At 51.6% G+C, this 21,879-nt stretch overlaps 10 protein-coding genes across 10 annotated transcripts; 5 read left to right on the forward strand and 5 right to left on the reverse strand.

The window, feature by feature from the left end:
* Positions 1 to 111: 111 nt before the first annotated feature.
* Positions 112 to 556, reverse strand: CDV56_103444 (uncharacterized protein; the record flags this gene model as incomplete). The annotated part of the gene is made up of 2 exons (XM_026757063.1): positions 112 to 224; positions 283 to 556. The coding sequence occupies 2 exons, from the start codon at positions 554 to 556 to the stop codon at positions 112 to 114; spliced, it is 387 nt and encodes a 128-aa protein (XP_026612617.1).
* Positions 557 to 1,443: 887 nt separating this feature from the next.
* On the reverse strand, positions 1,444 to 2,301 carry CDV56_103594 (lytic polysaccharide monooxygenase auxiliary activity family 9 protein; the record flags this gene model as incomplete). The annotated part of the gene is made up of 3 exons (XM_026757213.1): positions 1,444 to 1,866; positions 1,920 to 2,148; positions 2,201 to 2,301. The coding sequence occupies 3 exons, from the start codon at positions 2,299 to 2,301 to the stop codon at positions 1,444 to 1,446; spliced, it is 753 nt and encodes a 250-aa protein (XP_026612618.1).
* Positions 2,302 to 4,546: 2,245 nt separating this feature from the next.
* Positions 4,547 to 5,059, reverse strand: RPL38 (60S ribosomal protein eL38; the record flags this gene model as incomplete). The annotated part of the gene is made up of 3 exons (XM_026757532.1): positions 4,547 to 4,596; positions 4,742 to 4,870; positions 4,996 to 5,059. The coding sequence occupies 3 exons, from the start codon at positions 5,057 to 5,059 to the stop codon at positions 4,547 to 4,549; spliced, it is 243 nt and encodes an 80-aa protein (XP_026612619.1).
* Positions 5,060 to 5,904: 845 nt separating this feature from the next.
* On the reverse strand, positions 5,905 to 7,120 carry CDV56_104038 (putative nuclear transport factor 2 domain protein; the record flags this gene model as incomplete). Its single annotated transcript, XM_026757657.1, has 3 exons — positions 5,905 to 6,231; positions 6,667 to 7,022; positions 7,075 to 7,120. 3 exons carry the CDS (start codon positions 7,118 to 7,120, stop codon positions 5,905 to 5,907), a joined length of 729 nt encoding a protein of 242 aa, XP_026612620.1.
* Positions 7,121 to 7,564: 444 nt separating this feature from the next.
* CDV56_104219 (methionine--tRNA ligase MSM1) lies at positions 7,565 to 9,645 on the forward strand (the record flags this gene model as incomplete). The annotated part of the gene is made up of 7 exons (XM_026757838.1): positions 7,565 to 7,876; positions 7,932 to 8,003; positions 8,071 to 8,157; positions 8,210 to 8,341; positions 8,397 to 8,761; positions 8,815 to 9,292; positions 9,373 to 9,645. The coding sequence occupies 7 exons, from the start codon at positions 7,565 to 7,567 to the stop codon at positions 9,643 to 9,645; spliced, it is 1,719 nt and encodes a 572-aa protein (XP_026612621.1).
* A 650-nt stretch (positions 9,646 to 10,295) lies between these two features.
* On the forward strand, positions 10,296 to 11,678 carry CDV56_104479 (putative L-serine dehydratase; the record flags this gene model as incomplete). Its single annotated transcript, XM_026758098.1, has 1 exon — positions 10,296 to 11,678. The coding sequence occupies one exon, from the start codon at positions 10,296 to 10,298 to the stop codon at positions 11,676 to 11,678; it is 1,383 nt and encodes a 460-aa protein (XP_026612622.1).
* Positions 11,679 to 12,611: 933 nt separating this feature from the next.
* Positions 12,612 to 14,595, forward strand: CDV56_104675 (uncharacterized protein; the record flags this gene model as incomplete). The annotated part of the gene is made up of 6 exons (XM_026758294.1): positions 12,612 to 12,884; positions 12,969 to 13,238; positions 13,302 to 13,443; positions 13,501 to 13,925; positions 13,987 to 14,170; positions 14,231 to 14,595. 6 exons carry the CDS (start codon positions 12,612 to 12,614, stop codon positions 14,593 to 14,595), a joined length of 1,659 nt encoding a protein of 552 aa, XP_026612623.1.
* A 347-nt stretch (positions 14,596 to 14,942) lies between these two features.
* CDV56_104884 (uncharacterized protein) lies at positions 14,943 to 16,536 on the forward strand (the record flags this gene model as incomplete). The annotated part of the gene is made up of 4 exons (XM_026758503.1): positions 14,943 to 15,173; positions 15,222 to 15,236; positions 15,300 to 15,701; positions 15,766 to 16,536. 4 exons carry the CDS (start codon positions 14,943 to 14,945, stop codon positions 16,534 to 16,536), a joined length of 1,419 nt encoding a protein of 472 aa, XP_026612624.1.
* A 282-nt stretch (positions 16,537 to 16,818) lies between these two features.
* Positions 16,819 to 18,011, reverse strand: ramB (bifunctional protein farnesyltransferase/protein geranylgeranyltransferase; the record flags this gene model as incomplete). Its single annotated transcript, XM_026758656.1, has 3 exons — positions 16,819 to 17,557; positions 17,610 to 17,714; positions 17,782 to 18,011. The coding sequence occupies 3 exons, from the start codon at positions 18,009 to 18,011 to the stop codon at positions 16,819 to 16,821; spliced, it is 1,074 nt and encodes a 357-aa protein (XP_026612625.1).
* Positions 18,012 to 19,213: 1,202 nt separating this feature from the next.
* On the forward strand, positions 19,214 to 21,392 carry CDV56_105213 (uncharacterized protein; the record flags this gene model as incomplete). Its single annotated transcript, XM_026758832.1, has 2 exons — positions 19,214 to 19,267; positions 19,356 to 21,392. The coding sequence occupies 2 exons, from the start codon at positions 19,214 to 19,216 to the stop codon at positions 21,390 to 21,392; spliced, it is 2,091 nt and encodes a 696-aa protein (XP_026612626.1).
* Positions 21,393 to 21,879: the final 487 nt, after the last annotated feature.

Consider the following 21,879-nt stretch of genomic DNA (forward strand, 5'->3'; position numbering starts at 1 on the left):
TCATTGTGGTCATTTCGCGGTTCGCCATTCTGATTGCCATTGGTATCGTAGTAAGCCGATCATCAACTGAATGTATGTACATCTGGTTGCTCAGACGAAGCGTCCGCAATGTCATTGCTTCTTCGAAGGCCGCACCGCATCACTCTTGTGCTTTTCCTGCAGAAACTCGGCGATTCTCTCCTTGGGCATCTCATCGATCATGCGAGCTTCTCGCGGATCGCAGCCTGCCTCGTATCAGCTGCCATTGCACAGATATCCAATCGAAAAGCAAAGCAAACGGACCTTCAATCCCCGTACTCTCCTCCACCTGTTTGCTCCCCATCGTGATGGAGGAAGCCAAATCCCGAACCTCCCGCACAACCTCCCCAGTCGAAACCGTATTGGCTTTATTTCTGATCTCATTCATTGTCGTACCCGCCATATTGCTGATATTGTTCCCCAGATCAGCGAGGGAGCTCGTTGTCGTCGAGTACATATCCGCAGTGCCAGTCCCAGTAGGCCGAGTCACGTCACGCCCTTCTTCTGGGGGTTGTTGCGTATCGCGCGTGGAATCCATCTTCAACCATTTAATTAAACAATTGCCAGTCACCAATCGACGAAGAAAATTTTTAGGTGTCGATGGTGTTGCCAATGTTCTGTCGGGTGCACAAACAGTATATGAAAGATATGGGTCCATCGTCGCGCTGATGACATCAACCGCGCGGAGGTTCCAGGATCTCATCATGATTATTATTATCATCCACCCATACACTAAGTCAATCCGTCAGCCTTATGGAACCCCTGGAACGACAGCCGAGTTAGCACAGTGGAGCAACCAGTATTTTATGTGTATGATTCGCCAGTTTGGAATTTTGTTGAACAGGCACGGCTGTCATGGGCCCACGGCTGTTGTCTCTGGCCGACTGGGCTGAAGTCATGGCTGGTCTGCATTAGGCAGCACAGTTTTTCAGTCAAACAGGGAAGATGTTGTGTGCTATTCTTTATGTTCTTTTATGATGTTCTGTGCCCAATTTGCTGGTTCATATTGAAGCATCGATAAGTGCGTAGACGTAGTTCTGCTTTCCTCCATGGAGCCTGGAGACGAAACCCAAAGTCGGCTATATGAATCTGTAGACTCATGGCTGCGAGAAATGTACAAATTACTTCGATCTCTGAGAGGAAGATGTTATAGACAGAGAGGCCTTGTGGGTCCAAGTAGACTTCGTCGAATATATACATTGAAAAGACTCAACCACAATCATCAAGACAGTAGCCATAAGGACTGACAAAGAGAGAACTGGGAAAAGAACTTTGATTCAACACGCAGGCCAACGCTTGTTCTCAGCCGTCTTCCAACTATGCTCTCCTCGCTTCAAACAGACGACCCTGCGAAACAGTATCACTCTGGCAGCCTGAGAGTCTTAGCTGGCGATGAAGATCAAGCAAATGGCTCACTGCCCCCGTTTACGCCTGAAACAGTGCAGGACCAGGAATGGGGTATCCACCGCTCAGACTCGAGTAGATGTCAAAGTGGATGCCAGAGTCAGTGTTCTTGTACAGGGACTCGCCAGCGGTGCCGGTACCCTGAGCACTGCCGCTACCGGTGATCTGGATGTTGAAGCACTGGGGGTAGTTCTGAGCGCCGTTCAGGTTACCGGCAGAGTGAAGGGCAATGATCTCGTGACGGAGGACGTAGTTGCCGCTGGCGTAGGAGGCAGGAATGGTCACCGTCGCCGTGTTGTTGTTGGCGATCAGCTCGTCGCTGGCCCATTCACCAGGTGGGCTGGAGCCGTCGATCAGGCCTTGAGCGGCGATTTTGACGAACTTCAAGGTGGTCTTGTCCACGGAGCTGCAGTCGCCGTTGCACGGAGCAAGGTAGGTAATCACCTAATACGATGTTAGCCTACCTGGTCACAATGTGTTTCTCTTGGGCCTCATACCGGTCCATGGTGAGAGTCTGGCCACGTCGTCCACTGGAATTCGATGTCTGAACCAGCTGTGACGGTTGCGGTCAACGCGCCAGGCGCTCCGTTCCTGTGGCAGATAATATCCGGAGACTGGTAGCCGGTGCCGTCCACGAACCCGAGGTCGGTGGCAGTGGTGGACCAGCCAATTGTGTCTGGGGGATCACTCATGTAGGGGTACTTGTCAACAAGGTACCCTCCGTAGCTGGAATCAGTGTTAGCTGTCGTATCTGTCATTGCGTGGTTCAAGAACGTACTATTTGCCACCAGCAACAATGCCAGAAACATAGCCGTGGCCCGCCACGAGAGAGGCTGAGGCCAGAAGGCTGGCAATAGAAGCGATCTTAGACAAGGTCATTCTCTCTGATGGAAGAAGGTAAACTCCACACAATAGTCGAGCAGCAGCCAATGATTAAAGACCTGCTTGATCAGGGGCGTCTGGAGCTAGAGCGGTTGGGACGAGCACAGAGAACAGAACAGCATAGGACAACGAGCGAGTGCTCATGCCTTTTTATAACCATTCTGAAGAGCTTCGACCCCTATAATTGACAGCAGTGCATGATACGAGTCCCCCACAACCCCTGGAAAGAGTGTCCTGGTGGGTAGCCGGCACGACTGAAGAAATTATCCGGGCCCTCTGATACATGGGCTACTGAACCACCAGATTTGCTTCTTCATCATCGGCAGGTAGAAATTTCAAGAGTAAACCCGGCGCTAAAGGATGCATGCATGCATGGGTGCCATGAATCATTGGCGCTCCACAACCTTGCAACCCGGAAATGTTCCCTGAAGCCGGTCTCTTGGCCTCTGAATGCATGTACCATGCAGCCTGGAACAGTCCCTGCCCTTGGTCTCCTCAGGCTTTGCTGCTGGAACCGTCCAGAAACACCAGACGCATCAACATCCTTCCCCTTGCTCCACGGTGGATGTCGCGCCTTCATCTGGTGGGTACCCTCGATACACCGAGTATCTCTTCTCAACTGCAGTGAAGCCCGAAGACGGACCCCATAGCGACCCATCTGTCGTCACAGTGTGCACAACGCCAGACCATCGTGACAGACCGAGACTTTCCGGTCATCCGACTGCCTAGTCCGCTATCCAGATGTTTCTCTTTGATGATGAGGAGGCGCTGCGCATGCTGCACGGAGCACAGCCAAGGGCTCCCTGTATGAAAAGCGACGATCCCCCAGGTTTTCCCGGACACACGGGCCGACGGCAATATACGAGCCTTTGGCACTGTGCCTTGAGATCCGTACCTGAAACGGTAATGTCGCAGTTTCTTTTGCTGTGTTGGGCCTCCACGACGGCTCAGACCGAGAGCAGGGAGGGCACTGCATATATAAGAGGCTTCATCTGCCAACGATTTGCCGTGCCTTGAAGAGAAATGATTAGCGGTCGATGTCTCAACTACTGTTCTGATTCGAGGATACTTACTTTCATCCACTAAATTTGCCGGCAGGCTCCTTCTGGGCTAGTAAAGCTGGCGCCGGACTTGAGTTGTCGCCCATCGATATCACAAATGAATGCTACAGCAAGTGCATAATTGATTCATCACCCGACGCCAATGAGGTCATTACCGTGCAGACAAAATCCGTATACAAGAATCCTTCATGGCGGACAGGAATAGAGACCTGTTAGCGATGACGATCGTCGTCTTCCTGACTCGCTGAAATTAGAGGGAGGCATTGGAGTCGAGGGGTTGATGTTTCATCAAACCTCTGCCAAGACACAATATAGCCTGAGTCAGTCCACATCTGATACAACATGCTGAAGATCATGGGACGTGAACAATGTACTCGATACTGAAGGAACCGTGAGAATCCAATGAACAAGCGATCTTTCTGGCCCATCTCCAGTCGACCGGTGGTCTGCAACAAGGTGAGACTTGGAGCCCAGCCATTATTGAGTATCTCTAGAGTCCAAGTAGATAGATATACACAGGTCAGAAATCGCACGAAATCTGAACATAGCTGTCAGCAGTCTAGACAAGATCAGCAAGCGACCCCTGCTCGGTTTTCACCGGATGTAGTCAGAGCCCCGTATCGATACCTCTTCAGATGATTATGCCAGTGGTTCAACATCCGCTCTGAGGAGGTAGCGTAGTACCATGCTCCGATCCTTAAGTTCCACACAAAGTGACTGCGTATAATAGGCGTGCACGTCAGAGGGAGAATGAAAGCTATTCTACGTCATATGGCTGAAATCTACAGTGTTTCAAATTGAACTGTTGTGTTCCATCCATGGCGACATAGGCCAAAATCCATGTGTAAAACTACTCGTTTCAGCATGACCGGGAAGCCGAAAATATGTAGAATTTTCAACTGTTTTTCTTCATTAAGTTGTAGAGCCCAGGGAGCACCGACAAAGCAACCCCTGGTGGTAGGTGCAGGTATGTAGGTCGTCTGGCCGATGCGAAAATGCCGTCTGCCCTGACATCTCGACGGATCCGATAACAGACGCAAGAAAAGTCAATTCACCGCATAGGCTGAATTGTCATTCTAGTGTCGGCCCACAAAAGTTCATGCCCATGCCGATTCGCCTTTGATACTTGTTTCCTGCATCGACCGAGCTCAATTCACCCTTTTCCCGTCGATTGAAGGTATTTACAGAGCCTTCTTCTTGTCACCCTTGGACACATCGACAACCTTGAGAGCTGTTGCAAGACGTAGCGTTAGCTTGAAGTCCCAAACAGAAACACGTCTTCTTTTCATTTAAAAGCATTCCTCTCATCACGTCTTTCCCAAAATGGTGATCCGTGGCTGGGGCGATTCGGATAGGAACTTAGGTTGGTAACGCACCTGGGGGCAGGCTCTGCTTGAGCTTGTCGGCCTTGTCGGAGTCCTTCAGGACAAGGGTGTAGATGAAGCGGTGGCATCTGACCTTGAACTTGATCTGCTGGGTCGAGCGGTTGCGCTTGATGCGGGCAGCTGTAAGGTGACGGAAACCAATTGTTAGCATTCATAGAATTCCATCGCTAATTCCTTCCACGGAGCTGAATCCGAGCTCATTCACATCGCTCTCGAACCGGGGAAATCGTGCGCGGAAAACGTACAGGAGGCATCCTTGCGGCGGCAGATCTCAATGAACTGCTTGATATCGGAAACTTCGCGAGGCATGGTGGGCAGGGCTTATGGACGCAAACCGGGTGATCTGAAAGAAAGTCGGAGCAAGGGAAGGAGTACAAGCACTTTCACGAGTCTCGACTGCGGGCGGCTGTGGACGCTTGAGGCAATTGTGTGGGATCTGGCAGATTAGGGTTTAGCCAGTGTGAAACCCTTGGCTGCTGCGCCACACAGACTCATCTGTTGTGGCTGGTGCTCCCAGGCCTAGGCTAACGTCGAGGATGAGAGTGTGTGGCTTGATAACAGTCGGGATACATTTAAAGATTCTTTGTCTGCACAGAGTGATCGGACAGGAAAAAGAGAGATCTATTGAGGAATCCATTGTCGTCGAAGAAGACGGACTGTATCTATCTATCTAGAGTTGCTCTTCCCCTACTTCTGAAGCACATAGATAAAACAGTAAGCCACAAGTAAACTATGGGAGACCATGACAAACAGCTGGCAATTTCAGGAAATCGCAGCATCGGGCTTGTAGAAACTTCACTTCCTTCTATATGCACAAAACCATATGCTCTTTAAGAATTCATGAAATAATGCAGCAAGCGCGGAACCGAGGAGGTGTGGATGCCTGAGGTGTTGATAACCCCGGAATGTGGCGTTGGTGCTGCAAGTGGCGGTGCAGAGTCTAGGCGGCAGCTTTCGAACCATGATGATGGAAGCTTGACTTGTAGCTTCTGTAGCGAAACCACCATTCAACGACAGAAGATAATATCTCACACCTACAATCGACATCTCCCAGACGTGTTTCTCCGCGCAAAAAAGGTCGAAATTCGAAAATATGCCCACAGCTTTAGACCGAGCAATGAACTCCAAAGTGAGAATACCCCAACCTGCTGCATTCAGCCACATTTCAACTGGGTAACCTGCTGATCCATGTCCAGAATCTTGTCCTGGGTATCTTCCCATGGCGGCGTAGACATTGAGGCAACACGAATCAACTGATAGTATGTAGGTTTCGCCGGGATGGTCACAGCTGCCGCAGCGTGGGCAATCTGGGGAAGCGACATGTTCCCGTCCGAGCCAGATCCAACTGGAGGTATGCAAATCGGAATCATCCCCATACCGGAATAGAAGGCTGACTGTGTGACTCTGAGAAGATCCTGAACACTGGACTGCCGACGAGATGCGGAGATGGCTTCGCAATGTTCGTTCTGCTCCTCCTCTCGCTCGTTAAGAATGTATCAACTAACTGGTGGCGATCTGCAGAGAGGTCTCATGCCCACTGAAAGGGCCACACGCGACGAATTACTTGAGCGTGTCAAGGTGAATCTGCGCGTACCGCCGAGATCAACCACCTGATTTTTATGAGTCCCACGAGTGTTGTCTTTGGAGTGGTTTCTGTATTTTCATGGTGTTCTCTTTGCAATCGTTTCGTTATCCAAACCAGCCGAGATACCTAGTCACGCGTGCCTCCTGTCGATGAATAGGCGATAATCGTATTCTTAGTGATTTGTCGAACAAATTGGTATGTCGTACTTAAACATATCGCCTCTTCTCTCTAAAGTAGGCATTAATCAAACGACAAGTCGAAAGTTTTGTGTTTGAATGAGCCACTCTCTCCGGCGTTTTCCTTTGGGAGCATCCGCTGTAGGATTCGGTACCAGAATGAATGTCTCGCTGAAGCCACGCTGCGGTAGATCTCTGGACTCCCCGAATCGTACATAGCCGCTTACTACCACCAATATTGACATGTCCTTGACAGTCGTCTGATTGGGGAGCTTCACGCCGGATGTTGTTGGGGTGGGGTATGTTGGATTGATGACCTGACAATCGAACGACTGCACCTCGAAATGAGCAGGGGGCATCTGGTTGACGAATATCTCTTGGACGGCATTGCCATCCGCGACAGCGTTTCCGTTGAAGAGGATGGTAGAGGTAGGCTGGCTGTAAAATGAGGCGATTGCTGCGCGATTGGACTGTAGCGCGGGGTAGAAGGATTGGACAAATTCGGTGGCAGCTGGAAAGACACAGTCAGACAGGAACGAGATTGTTGGCAGGGCCAATCATACCATCCGTCGAAACTCTTGTGAGTACATCTTCACTTCGAGTAGTCATTTTGACGACAGATTGAATAGTCAATCTGGACGTAAATTCCGCGAGCTTTGGTTGATGGGATACGCGACAACAGTCTCGTGTACAACAGCGATGGCGACACCAACGTTGACCATAAGGTATTGGAGTTTCTGGAGGACACTATAGAGGTTCAAGTCCCCTAAAAAATCGTGTTGTAAACAGGAACCGACGTTAAGAACTGGCACAGGTGAAAATTTGCAAGGTATGTATCGGAGATCGGACGGTGAAGGGAAAAAAAAAGGTACTACGGAGCTAGGACCACCGGGAGATTATGAGCTCCGAAGAGTCAATCCGCATGACATATCGTCTTCCATAAACAACTTCATCTTCACGTCACTTTTGCTTCCCAATGGCTTTTTCTAGGGGTGGCTTTCGGACGCTTTCATGGGCCAGTCAATTCCTAGCCCATAAGCGTCCATCGTGGAGATGTGCTTCGTGCAGAAGTCCTGCTCAGACCATTTCTCCGCGCCGATTCGCAACAAGAACTTCCGAGCAAAACTCAAAGAAGCCATACTATGTGACGACTCCAATATTCTATGTGAATGCCGGTACGATTCTCTATTAGGTCTATGCGAATTCACTGTTAAATCCATTACTGATGGGATCGGTTTCCTGAAAGCCCCCCATGTTGGTCATTTCTATACTATGGTGATCGCCGACATTCTGAAGAGATGGCGGGTACTTCTTGGAGACAAAGACGCTCAACTGTTGACGGGAACCGACGAACATGGGATGAAGGTATCTTCTGGTGTTGGATCTGGGGCTGTCTCACGCGGTTAACTTGGCGAAATAGATTCAGCAGGCTGCGAGCGCGGCAGGCATGGACACTCAAGCCTTTTGTGATATGAACTGCAAAACCTTCCAGGTCGGTCGCGCTCACCTTGCAAACTCTTCCAAGAACTTCTACTTAGAATGATGACAATACGTTTCAGGCGCTAGCAAAAGCCGCAAATCTGGACTACGATTATTTCATACGAACGACCGACACGGCACACAAGGAGGCTGTTCAATACTTCTGGGTACGTCGGAAATGCTGCTAGCTTTTCGCTCCGCATGCTGACTATGGGAAAGGAAATGTTGAACCACCGGGGCTATATTTACACTGCAAAGCATGAGGGATGGTATTCGGTCAGCGACGAAACGTTCTATCCCCCAACACAAGTGCAGAACTCCTTGGATCCCTCTACTGGAAGGAAGAGAATGGTATTTGGTCCTAGAAGCTGAATTTTATCAGATGTGCAACCACTCACTATGTCAGGTTTCAGTTGAGACAGGGAAAGAGGTAGAATGGTCCTCGGAAACCAACTACCACTTCAGACTGTCTGCCTTTCAGGAGCGCCTTCTGGAGTTGTACAAGAGTACAGAGTTCATCACACCTGGTAACTATATGGCAGACCTCGTCAAGTCAGTCTCCTCGGGACTATCCGATTTGTCGATCTCTAGGCCCGTAGAGCGATTGACCTGGGGCATTCCTGTGCCGGGCGATGAGACACAAACGATCTATGTCTGGCTGGATGCTCTTGTCAATTATTTGACTAAGGCTGGGTACCCATTTCCTCCTGGCCAGGAGGGCCGACTGGGTTGGCCAGCCGATGTGCATGTCATCGGCAAGGATATTGTTCGGTAAGTTATTTCTCCTCGTGACGGGCGGGACGAAAGGTTGACACCAGTGTCAGTTTTCATTGCGTTTACTGGCCTGCTTTCCTCATGGCGCTGGATTTGCCTCTACCTCGTAGGGTCCTCGTTCATGGTCACTGGACCATGAACCGGGAAAAGATGTCGAAATCGACCGGAAATGTGGTGAATCCGTTTTTCGCGATTGATCGGTTTGGCGTCGACACCATGCGTTTCTTCCTTGCCTTCCAGGGTGGACTAGCGGGGGATGCCGACTATGACAACTCCTACATTATCCGTGACTACAAGAAGATGCTCCAATGGGGCATTGGAAACCTAGCACACCGGACAATTGGTTGTGCAAAGGGTAACCTGCGGTCGTACATCGCGGACGCAGCCGCCGACAAGCTGCCCGCCGCGACTCGAGAAGATCTGGAGCATCAGTCGCTTCTGGAGCAGACACCTAATAGAGTGGCGGAACAAATGGAAAAGTTAAACCCCCGTGCCGCCTTGCAGGATATCATGGTGATCATCGAGAAGGTCAGTGCCATGAGTCCATCGCGTAACCACTAAACACGATCATCACAGACTGACATCCTTTTCGTTATCCTTGATTGCAGACCAACAAGTATTTCCATGCAGCAGAGCCATGGAGAAATCCAGCCAACTCACAGCGAGTGCTATACAATGTCGCCGAATCTCTACGAATCTCCGGTATCCTATTGCAACCTTTTATGCCCAGTAAGTCTAACGAACTTCTCGATATTCTCCGTGTAGACGAGACAGAGCCGTCGAAACGGAGCTTTTCGGCTGCACGGTACGGTTGTGATCCAGACTACGGTGAGGGTGTCAAGAAGAGTATTCTTTTCCCCCCTCTTATCATCGAAGAATGATGGAAGGATAAGTTTTCGTTTGATAAGAAGAAAGGATCACAGTCCAATCACACAGAAAGATGATGAGTCTCTGCTTCTCCGCCAACGCAAGGGTGAAGTAAGACACTTTTCCGTCACCTGCTAGTGGAGCTGGGCTGCAAGGCTTGTTATCCTACCACGATCATCACCATGTATAGAGGAGACAAAGTTTGTGTTATGTCATGGGGTACGGAGCTTATGGATCCTCTTACGCATGTCCACAAGGTTATCAGCGGGAAAAGAAGTTCCAGAATCGCGACGCTGAACCCCGAACACATCTCGGACGGAAAACTTTGGCCCTTTCCCGCGGCAAACCTCCTATCATGGCAATCGGGAAGTATGCCCCATTGTATATCAGAATAACTGGTGTTTTGGAGTCATATAATTCATGGATAAGCAGGAATGGGGTTGTACTATTCTCTCATGTTCTATCTTGACTTTTGATCTCAAGTGTGGTACTAGACCTCGTTTTTCCCCAGCTTTTTGCGTTCCTCGGTACCTCTTATACTCCGCTCTGTTTATACTACTACCAACCCAACTTACGAATCGGACTGTATACAATTCTTTTCAATTGTGCTGTTCTGTCTTTTCCTGGGTCCCTTGAGCAGAAGTGAAATCTCCGGTCTTCCACCATGGGCAGCATCTCACCTGAAGAAGCGAAGCTCAGCTTCAAGACGCCATGGGTGGAGACCCCCCTTGTGGAATCAGCCTGTCTGTCTCGTGCAGCAGGCTGTAGGATCTTCTTGAAACTCGAGAATGTTCAGCCCAGCGGATCGTTCAAGTCCCGTGCAATGGGCAACCAGATCCTCTCGCACCTCGTCAAGCCGGAAAACGCTGGCCGGCCAGTGCATTTCTATGCTTCCTCGGGGGGCAATGCCGGCCTGGCTGCCGTCTGTGCTGCCCGGAGCTTGGGTTACCCTTGCACCGTGGTTGTGCCTCTCTCAACCAAGCCCTTGATGGTGAACAAGCTACGTGCGGCGGGCGCTTCGAACGTTATCCAATACGGAGAGACCTTCTCTGAAGCTGGAGAGTACATGCGCGAAGTGATTATGAAGGGAGAAAGGGGAGATGCCGGGGAAGATGTGGTCAAGATTGCCCTCCATCCCTTCGACAACGAGCCCATCTGGGAGGGAAACAGCACGATCATCGATGAACTCGCTGCTCAGCTGCCGCCGGTAACAACCAGAGAAGAAGCTATCGCCTACAATGGTCGTGCTCTGCCACTGGACGCGGTGATCTGCAGTGTTGGTGGCGGCGGACTGCTTAATGGTCTTGTCATGGGCCTAGAGCGACGGAGAAATTTACAAAAACAGAGCTCGCACTACAGCAACGGCATCACATCCTCCCAACCGGACCCCATCCACCTCCTCGCCATCGAAACCCAAGGCACAGACTCCCTCGCCCTTGCTGTCGCCCAGAAATCCCTCGTCTCTCTCCCCAAGATCACCTCCCAGGCTACCTCGCTGGGCGCCATCCGCGTCTCGGAACGTACATTCAAATACGCCATCTCCCCTCCACCTGGCATTGCCGTACACAGTGCTGTCCTCTCAGATGACGATGCCGCTCGGGGCGTGCTCCGTCTCGCGGATGATGAAAGACTGCTGGTGGAGTTGGCGTGCGGTGTCTGCGTGGAGGCAGCCATCGGCGATGCGGCCAAGGCACGCGCCTCGGGATCAGCAAGCACATCCTCGGCAGCCGAGCAGGCAGCACTGACAGGGAAGAAGCGGAAGAGGACACAGGCGGAGTTCTCCCAACGGGATGAAGGGTACGGTGATGACCGACTGTCGTCCGGAGAAAACGAAACGGAGTCGGAAGAGACGGGCAGTCAGCCTCAAGCACATCCTACTGAAAACACATTGTCGCCGTCGCACGAGTTCCAATCCAAGCTGAAGCAATTGGTTCCGAACCTGCAACCGGATAGTCGAGTGGTGATCATCGTCTGCGGGGGCAGCAATGTCACGATTGACATGGCGGCAGAGTGGAGGAAGATGCTGCAGGAGGGTTGGGGGCAGTAAATCAGTTCTTCCACAGCAAAAGATACACTATTACCATTAATAACGGCTACGAATTTCTTGATTGACGAATACGTCTTGCTACGGTTATGGGACTTTGATTTTTGGAGTACTCGGGATTGTTTTACAACTAGAATTTGAATTGACACTGAAAATATGCACTCATCCTTACTTCCTTTTCTCCCTCCTATCTTCCCATCCTCCTCCTGCCTCAACGCTTCCCTGTCCAATCGCCAAGTCAATCATCATTTAAAAATCACTTACAGAACACAGTTCCCTCTGCCTAATATTTTAATTTGCTCATCTTAATGGGGCCTCCTCCCCTACCACCACCCGCTAAGCCTGATGGGCCTCGTGCAGCAGTGAACGGGCCAACAAAGAACTAAAATATTTCTACTGTCATTGCTTAGTTGCAGCGTCGACGGTTCAGTGGCTGATTGCTACGGGTGACACATCCCCTAATCAAGGTAGGCATTCAGATATAATACTGGGGATTAAGTGTCGAGAAAGACGGGCCGGCTGATCATATCCACTCTGGGTGGCCGTTGCATGCAGTCATGCACTATACAGAGTAAGCATTTGCTTGTCATCTGCTGCAGACTGTTGGTCCAGGCGAGTCGATGGAAAGGGAAGCCCAGATCATCCAAATTACCCCTCTTCCAGCCCTGATTCTCCCCTACTCTCCGGCCAACTTGTCGGAGGACTGCAGGAGAGATCGCTTGGTCACACTCGTGGGATGTACCAGTGACCAGGGAGTCAGGGACATTGCTGTGGAGAGTGGGATTCTGCCCCAGGGGGAGGTCTTCTGTGCGCCAGCGAGCGGAGATATCTACTCTTTATATCCCGCTCTGCCACGAACGAGAACGCGGTGTCTCTTCCTTTCCGGGTCTAAGATTCCACTCGGGATTGTTCTGCTCTCTTCTCATCGATTCCAAAATGACATCTGCAGGGGTTCCGTGGCAGGAACTAGCCCGTCAAGTCCAGAAGCGTCGCGACAGCTCGATTGCTGAACTGAAGCTGAACTTGCCAGTCCCCTCGGCAGCATCCCCCAGGGTGATTCCTCTTGCAAGGCAGCTTCTCTCTGGTGCCGAAGTGGCGATCACCGAATCATCCGCCTCATTCCTGTTGTCCTCGCTGGCGCAGGGGAGACTGACTGCCACCGAGGTCACCAGCGCTTTTCTCAAAAGGGCGGCGATAGCGCAAAGTCTGGTCGGTGCAATCTCGTCTTACTGGGGAGACCACCCCTACAGGAGCTGAGCTTGTGGCAATACCCAAACTCATGTGGACTTCTAGGTGAACTGTGTCCATGAGCTCTTGCCGGCACGAGCCCTTGCACGAGCCGAAGAGCTAGACGACTTCTTTGCGCTGAATGGGAAAACAGTCGGTCCACTACACGGCCTTCCCATCAGTATCAAGGCGCATATGGGTGTGAAAGGCTCCGATTCTAGTGCTGGATTTGTCGCATGGGCCGGACGCACCTTCTTAGACGATGCAGAACTGCTCAAGATTCTACTAGCTGCGGGTGCGATCGCATACGTACGCACGACCGAGCCCCAGGCCCTGGTATGTTGCATCCGTCGCCTCATCTCCTGGCGCTAACCTACGAGGGTTTGTCTACCCGTCTAGATGATGTTAGAGACGAGCAGCAATATCACCGGGGTTACCCTCAATCCTCACAATACCGCTCTCACGCCAGGTGGCTCTTCGGGAGGAGAGGCGGCCCTTCAGGCATTATACGGCAGTCCTCTGGGGGTAGGAACCGACATGGGTATGTCGTCGCTCAGTTTCCCCTCCCCGCTTATACATAGTGCTCACTGAAGGACAGGGGGTAGTATACGCTCTCCGGCCGCCAACTGTGGGATCTACGGCTTCAAGCCTACCACATTTCGCCTTCCACTTAGAGGTTTTGCCGCCTACAATATTGGAGTCGAAACGATATGGGGTACGCCCGGTCCGTTGAGTCCGACTCTGGATGGGATCGAGCTTTTCATGGAAACGGTTCTAGCTGCGGAGCCATGGCGGTCTGACCCCAGCCTGCATCACATTCCCTGGCGCGCGGCGCCAGCGTCGATAGATGCCAACAGAGGAGGGAGGCTGAGAGTGGGTATTCTCTGGGATGACAACATTGTGACACCACTTCCTCCCGTGACAAGGGCGCTGAAGGAAGTTGTAGAGAGACTGAATTTGGTTCCTGGTGTGGACGTTGTCGAGTGGAAACCTTACAGACATGAAGAGGGAATGGAGATTCTGGTGAGTCGTGTCTGCCGTCGTACCCCTCTGTGGCATCTTCAGTCTCTAACTGGTTGAACAGAAAGGGCTTTATTCCCCCGATAAGGGCAAGGCCCTTGCATCGCTGTTGGCCACCTCCGGAGAGCCCATGCATTCTCTTACAGCCTGGACAACCAGGGACACCCCAGGGATCAAGGAACTGGACCTCCCCGGCCTGTGGAACTTGCTGAGAGATCGGGAGGCCTATCGCTATGACTATCTTCAGGGTGAATTGGTTTCTCTCCGTTCAAAAGAGTCCCCTGACGGTTAACATGTTCTTTTGACAGAATGGAATCGCTTGGCGCCGGATATGGACGTGATCCTATGCCCGTGCCATCCAAGTCCCGCCCCTCTGTTAGATACGTCTCGGTACTGGGGGTACACCTCGATCTGGAATCTTCTCGACTATCCCGCTATCGTGTTCCCCGTCACTCGGGTTGACCCCGAACGGGACGTCAGCCCCAAGGACTACACTCCCAGGAACGACATGGATCGTTGGTACCAGGAGCATTATCATCCAGGGAAGCAGCAGGGAGCACCCATCAATCTGCAGCTGGTGGCTAAGAAAATGGAAGATGAAAAGGTGGTCCAGGCCCTTCGATACATCAAGGAAGCCATTGGATTGCCCTTTGTCAACTGCCTGAATGAGTGAAACAGAACCCCATAGGACCTAGAGTAGCGTAGCTTGAATCAATGCCTTGCTCGAGAGATGGTCACCTAACTGGACAATCCGACATGCACGCAATTGCATCAGAGGCAATTCACACATGGACATGGTAGGTCACATTCGTATGAGGATCTGACCCCTCTCCCCATCTTTTATGCCCAATTGGAAGGCGTGCAGGAAGACGAGGTGTCCATCCTTGTCGCGGCCCCGGGGTTTTTCCCTTTATCTCTTTTGTCGTTCGTTCTCTCCTCTCCTCCTCCTTCCTTGCTTTTTTTTATTCTTCTATTTCCTCCTTCTTGGTCCTATTCGGTTTGGTTATCCAGGGGCACAATATGACAACCACATGCGAAGTGCAGCTGGACTCACTCGAACAGCTAACGAGGCCCTCTGTGTCCTCCATCGCAGCCTCTGCCAGAGAACATTCCGTCCAAGGCGAGCATGCACCCCCAGTCTCAGCCGTCGCGGCTCTCGAGCGATGGAATGCCCCGCGAGCCAACATCGGCCGTACTTTGGCCGCCTTCTGGAGCTTTCTCATGTTTGGGATGAATGATGCCGCCTATGGAGTAGGTCTTCATGCGTCTGCTCTGGGCCATATCACTAACAGAGAATAGGCATTACTTCCCTATGTAAGACATGATTGGCTAGCACAAGCGTCGTTTAGAATCATGGGTTACTGACGGGGCCACCAGTTGGAATCTTTCTACGGTCTCTCCTACACCATTGTTTCCCTTGTCTTCCTGTCCCCGCTGGTGGGATACATCCTATCTGCCAGCTTCAATCATCGCATCCATGTCGCCTTTGGCCAACGAGGGGTTGCATTCCTGGCTCCGACGTGTCATCTGGTGGCCTACGTGGTCAATTGTCTCCACCCCCCTTACCCGGTGTTGGTGATTTCCTTCATCTTCGCGGGATTCGGCAATGGAATTGCCGACTCGGCGTGGAATGCCTGGATGGGGAACCTGGCCAATGCCAACGAGACGTTGGGACTGCTACATGGTGTTTGGGGCTTGGGGGCTGTCATGAGTCCTCTGATGGCGACCGCCATTGTGACCAAGGCGCATCGTCCGTGGTACTATTATTATTATGTCATGGTAAATACAACTCCAGGAGCCTCTCGACGGTGCTTGCTCTTTCTGAATACTTATTTTCCCCTAGATTCCATGTGCGGCTATCGAGTTCGTTACCTGTATGGTGTGCTTTTGGTCATTTACCGGGGCCAGATTTCGCCAGACAGTCGCAGCAGCGCATGGAAATCACCAGGGAGGTCTCAAGGAGGCCTTGTTTTGGCGTCCCTATGCCCGTGTGACATGGCTCTGCGCCATCTTCCTGATCGGATACGCTGGCATCGAAGTGGCTCTGGGCGGTTGGATTGTGACCTTCATGATGGGGGTCCGCAAAGGAGGCGCCTCTGCCAGCGAGATGACCGCCACAGGTTTCTGGCTGGGGATCACCTGTGGCCGCATGCTTTTAGGGTTCGTCACTCCTCGCATTGGGGAACGGGTCGCGATCTCGGTTAGTCCATGCCTTCTCTCTTCCTGCCGCTTTGGGCCTTCCCCGCTGAGGCCTCCACTCACCCAGGTCTACATCATGCTCTCGATTGCATGCGCGTTGGTTTTCTGGCTCGTTCCTCAGTTCTACGTCTCAGCGGTGGCCGTCTCGTTCCAGGGATTCTTCCTCGGTCCCTTGTTCCCCGCCGTAGTGGTCGTGACGACCAAACTGCTCCCGCGATACCTCCACGTCAGTTCGATTGGATTCGCAGCAGCCTTTGGAGGAGGCGGGGGGGCAGTCTTGCCCTTTGCAGTGGGGGTGATTGCTCAGAGTAGAGGGGTGTGGGTGTTGCAGCCATTCATCATCGCACTGTCCGTGGCGATCCTGGTCCTGTGGTTAGGCTTACCCCGAGTGGCCAAGGTCCATCGCCCGGAATAGTTGACTGCACTGCTCCGGTCCTCTCCTCTCTCGTACGCTGCAATCTGGGAAATGGCCAAAACACAATTAACGGCTAGGCCTATGCCAGGTTCAACACACTGGATAGGCAGATGGAGGCAACGGAATTCCTAGCCTACATTGAAAGAACATTACGCAATACCCAGAGCCGCTGTAGTATCAAACTATGTACATTGGAAACTAAAGAAACCCAAGAACTTTGACTCAGTTAGGTAGAAATAATACAAAGCATTGTATTCGAACCACCGCAAGAAACATCTCAGATCAAGCAGAGGCAGATATCTCCGTACCATGTGTCGAAGGCGCCGTGATCTGCCGGATCCGATACTCCCAGTAGTTCCTCCGAATAGGGTCGTACTTCTCCTTGAGAAGAGTAAGCATCTTGACCGCCTCGGCTGCACCTCCTTCCTCAGACGATGCGCTTTCGCCTTCCTCCGCGTAGACGTCTGCCAACCACTCCACTGCATGGCTACTTTTGACCGCAACATCCACCACCTGACCATTCTCCTGCTTTTCGACCACGAATCTCCGTGCGAAATCCTTCCACTCTGACAGTGGTCGGCCGGCCGCATGGAGTACTCCGCGCGCGTACGACCATGGACTGCGGTTTTCAGGAGCTTTGAGGATTTTAGTCTGCGAGTACTGCAGCTCCGCATCGACGAGATCCTCGTCAACAACTGGCAAGCGGCCTTTTTCCGACGATGGTCCCGTGGTATTGTGTAGACCGGCATCATGCTCGTTTTCATCCCGCGGTCCAAAGCGGAGCATGTACCGATGGTTCCAGGCGGAATTGTTCCGGACGTCAGATTGCAGGAGCGTCTCCACGTCCTGGATCTCACGCGGATAATCCCAGAGCTTGAAATGCCGGACGAGCCAGTGGCGGTATGTCCAGACGTGATAGTTCTTGGCGTCTTGGGCAAACATCTCCATCAGAAAGTCCAGCTCTCTGGGTGGAAGAGTCGGAAATTGAGCCCGTGAAGACATGAGAACTTGGCGGTGGTGCCTGTTGACGTGCGTCAGATGGATGCGAGGGATACAATAGACCGAATAGTTACCATATCTGGTAGTTCTTGAGATGCTTCAGAGCGACTTTGTTGAGCCATTCAATCTCCTCGTTGAGATCTTTTCCGAGGGCGAAAAGATTCTTAGCCCGGTATATCCTATACACCAGGTATTAGTCATTGTGAAGTCATTTCAAGGCTGCGGCGGAAGATAGACTGATCTTACCAAACGGTGTAATGCGCTGGGTTCATAGAGATGATGTCTTCTGTCAGTCTCAGCGCGCGCTCAGACATCTCATTGGCGGCCATTACAGCTCGCAGGTAAGAAGTAGCCTCGAGATATTCGGGGGAATAAGCAATAGTGGCCAGGGGCATGGCGCCAGACTCGCTGCCATCATTGAGCTCAATGGGCTTGATAGATGCCCACTCCGGGTCCGACGAGTACTTTCCCTCCATTCTGGGACAAGATAATGATTGGTGTTAATTTGAGCAAGTGAACTGAAGAAACAGGAGCACACAAGAAGGATGGATGCTGTTCTGGATTGTCCGGGAACGAGCCCAGAAACACCCTGGCAATGTTAGAGTTTCGCTTTAATGCAGAAGCATGCAAATCATTCAATCAAAGTGAAGTACCTATCCAGTAAAGGGCCGTGTTGAGCTCCTTGGAGAAGGCTCACCTTGTCCGCAGTCCGTTTCCACAGACAATCTAAGTTCTCCCTCGTCAAATATCCGGTGCGCAACCAATTGATTCCAGGTTAGCAGGGTCTATAAATGTATTTAAGAGGTAGAAATGATCAGAGCGAAGAGCGCGGTAGAAGGAGGAAATTCATCTGGAAAACAACGATAAGAATAAGATCATAATCATAGGATAATTATGGCGGAGTGGGGTTGTGGCAGCCTCAGGCGGCGAACCCGAACAATATCAAGACAACAATATCAAACATCCTTCCTTTCTTCCTCTCTGCTTTCCTCATCCACAGCCACGACTCGTCTGATGATTCTTTCTTCTTTGTTCGCAGCAATCGGACTGCATATACGGAAATAGGTCGAGTTAAGCGAGTTGTCATGGAGCCCTACGCTCAGGTAAGAACAACGAACTTCATCCTTTTTGGTTGTCATGTGCGTTTCTGGTCGCTGAGATGAAAGAGATCCCCCTGTGGCACTCCTTGCATCGAATGCTTTTATCTGCTTTCGCAGGGATCTGCGAACAACTGTTGGTACAAACGCTGTTTTTTGTTGCAGTAGCAATGCTGACCTGTTCCTTGTTTGACCAGTTTCCATTCACCAGTCCAAATGATCTCATCATCAAGCTAGTTGCTACCAAAGGGACTTGTGCCACCACCGGAAAGCAGGGGATCAATGAAGCGACATGCATAGTCCTGAGAAACTTCATGATTCATATACTTCCCTGATAGCCTTCAACTTAGCCCAAACAGGCAAACGTCCCAACTGGTCTCTTATTGGACGCCGCCTGCTGATAAGCACAGGGTTTCCCCGCACTCTCTCAGCCAGTGACCTATCTATTATTATCTTGTCCGGATGACTTGCTTTCCTTTGAGCGATAACGGGGAGATTCCAAGTCGCTCCCAACATTCTCTCAATGACAACCTATCCGCTTTGTCGTTGTCTCCGCCGATGAGGTTGGATCTCGAATCGTTATGCGACGAGTCAAGAAGTCCCGCAACGGTTGTGCTAGGTGTAAGAGCAAAAGGGTGAGTATATCTTCAACCTATTCCCATCACATAGATCCTCGACTCTGTCAATGAAATGATGTATTATCATGACTGAACATTGCGATAGGTCAAATGCGGGGAAGAAAAACCACACTGTAGCCGATGTACCCGTCTAGGGGTGAAGTGCCCCGGATATGTTCAATCTTTGCGCTGGGTGACCAAGTTTCAAGAGCCCGACAATGATCAAACGAGCATTTCTGAAGCATCCGTATCCAGGTCAATTCAATCTCCAGATCGGCGACCTTCAACTTCACCCAAAACGCCAGTCTTCATCAATTCATTGCCACAGGTCCCGTTGGCCCTGGAGAGTAGCAGCTTGAATTCGAATGGTCCACCAGAACCTTCCGAAACAAGAGCTTCGGAAGGGAATGGCGGCAGTGTCTTGTGTGATAATCTATGGGATCTCCAGAGCACAGGCTCTCTGCCTGAGTTGACAGATCTTTGTCCTCCGTCACCAGCGTCAGCATCGCCTGCCATATCAGTGCCACGACGGGACAGCTCGGTACTTGACTTCGGACCGCCAACGAATGTCACAAGCTTCTTTTCATTAGCAGCACCAGTGCTTCAGGATAGCTCTCATCATTTTCCCGATTTCTCGCCTTCGACGATCGTCCGCACATATCTTTCGTCCCATCCAAAGCCGCCTCCACACAATTTGACCTCGATCCCTCAACCGTTGAACAACCCCTCTTGGACCTTGATTGAGTATTACTTCAAGGAGGTAGCTGCTCTGTTCTCTAGCTATGACAGTCAGATGAACCCATTCCGGTCGACTGTATCACGTCTCTGGGGCTCCTCTCTGGCCATGTGCAAGACTATGCAAAGCATGGCAGCAGCCACCCTGGTGAACGATTTCCCGGAATTCGGCCCCTTGGGACAACGCATGCGCAACGAAGCAGTGGAGATCATTTCCAAAGAGACTACCATGGACGACAAGTCCCTCCTGGCACTGCTTATGCTGGGCCAGACCGCCAGTTGGCACGATTCCAAAGATTTGGGCGTCTCCTTTTTCAACCTACTTCGGAAGCATCTGGATGTCAAGGCCGCCGAAACTCCCAGCCACAATCGCGGTAATAACCACCAATTCTTCGAGGAGGCTCTCATCTACTGGGAGATGCTTCTGTCGTTTGTCGCGGACGACTCGGCCGTGTTGTCCGGGAAATCTGCCTCGGGGATAGGTGAATCAGTCGTCCTGCAGCGGGTGCCCCATCCTTGGACGGGGATCGCCCGCGACACCCAATTCACCGTACAAGAAGTGGGAAGATTAATTCGCGCGGAGAGGAAGAGAGTTCGCGCCAGGAACTTCACCTCCCAGGCAGACATCGACCGAGCGCAGATGGCCATTACCAGGGCTCGAGAGCTGGAAGAAAGACTGCTTGGCCTCGCTCATCCCACGGAGGGCGAAATCGTCAGTCCCGGCGACGATGAGACACCAGTCTGGCATCTTCTCACCATGGCTGAGGTGTACCGCTGTACAGGCCTCCTGCAGCTGTACAGAGTTTTCCCCGATCTACTTCGCCGTCGACTTCCTTCCAATCAAACGTCGTCTTCACAGACAGACCAACAACCATCCGCTACTGCTCCACGCGATCCTTTCTTCTGCTTGGACGCCGACCTAAATCTCGAGAGCATGCCCTGGTTCTCCGACTCTCCCTTCGCACCGCCGGAAAGTAATGTGCCGTCCGAACCAGCAGCATCAAGCACAACCGACTCAGATTCCTATTACACCAGCTGGCTGACCGAATTCGCACTCACCACTCTGTCCCGCCTCAAGACCATTCCACTCGAATCCCGCACCAGATGTCTCCAACCATTCTTGCTCGTCGCGTCAAGTAGCGAACTCCGCCTGCCGCGTGTAACGCCGTCGGAGATCCCTCTAGACGTAGATGGCCCCCATCTCTCGTCGCATGCCATCGAGGTCTCCAGGACGCGCCGCTTCGTTCTCGGACGGTTGACCTCCTTCATGCATGTTCTGCCTCCGAAGCCGATCAGCGTCTGCCTTCAACTTGTGCAAGAGGTGTGGAGACGAATGGATGCCGGGGACTGTAACGTATACTGGATGGATGTCATGATTGAGAAGGGCTGGGAGACGACGATGGGCTGACAGCCTTGGGTGAGGGTCACATGGCTCTGATGGGGAGATTCGAGCGATACCCAATTAACGATATTTCTACGATGTTGTTCAATGGGCTGTTGAACATATGACTGCCAATTGCGTTGTGTCCAGGTGTTTGGGAACCATTGCACCATTAGATGTGCTTGTGTAACTGTAAATTATGGCAATTCATGGCTATCTCATGCGATTCCCTGGATCTCTAAGTTCGTTCAGCGCTCAATCCTCGACATTAATGCTCCCATGACGGTCTTAAAACTCAACCTTCGAAGAATGGAGTGCTTAAACAGGAAGTGACGAAAGAAGCGAAAGACGAAAAAGAAAAAGCGCCATGGAAGAAGAGCAGGCACCATCATAAACGACCAATGAAAAATAATACAAAAAACGAAGATATAAGATCTTGGCGGAATGAGAATGCTTAGAGAAAATCGCTGATTAAAGGCATATCATGCAAAGGTTCCTGTCGCATACGGGGGGA

Source organism: Aspergillus thermomutatus (assembly GCF_002237265.1).
Source record: "Aspergillus thermomutatus strain HMR AF 39 chromosome Unknown NODE_164, whole genome shotgun sequence".
Taxonomy (NCBI): domain Eukaryota; kingdom Fungi; phylum Ascomycota; class Eurotiomycetes; order Eurotiales; family Aspergillaceae; genus Aspergillus; species Aspergillus thermomutatus.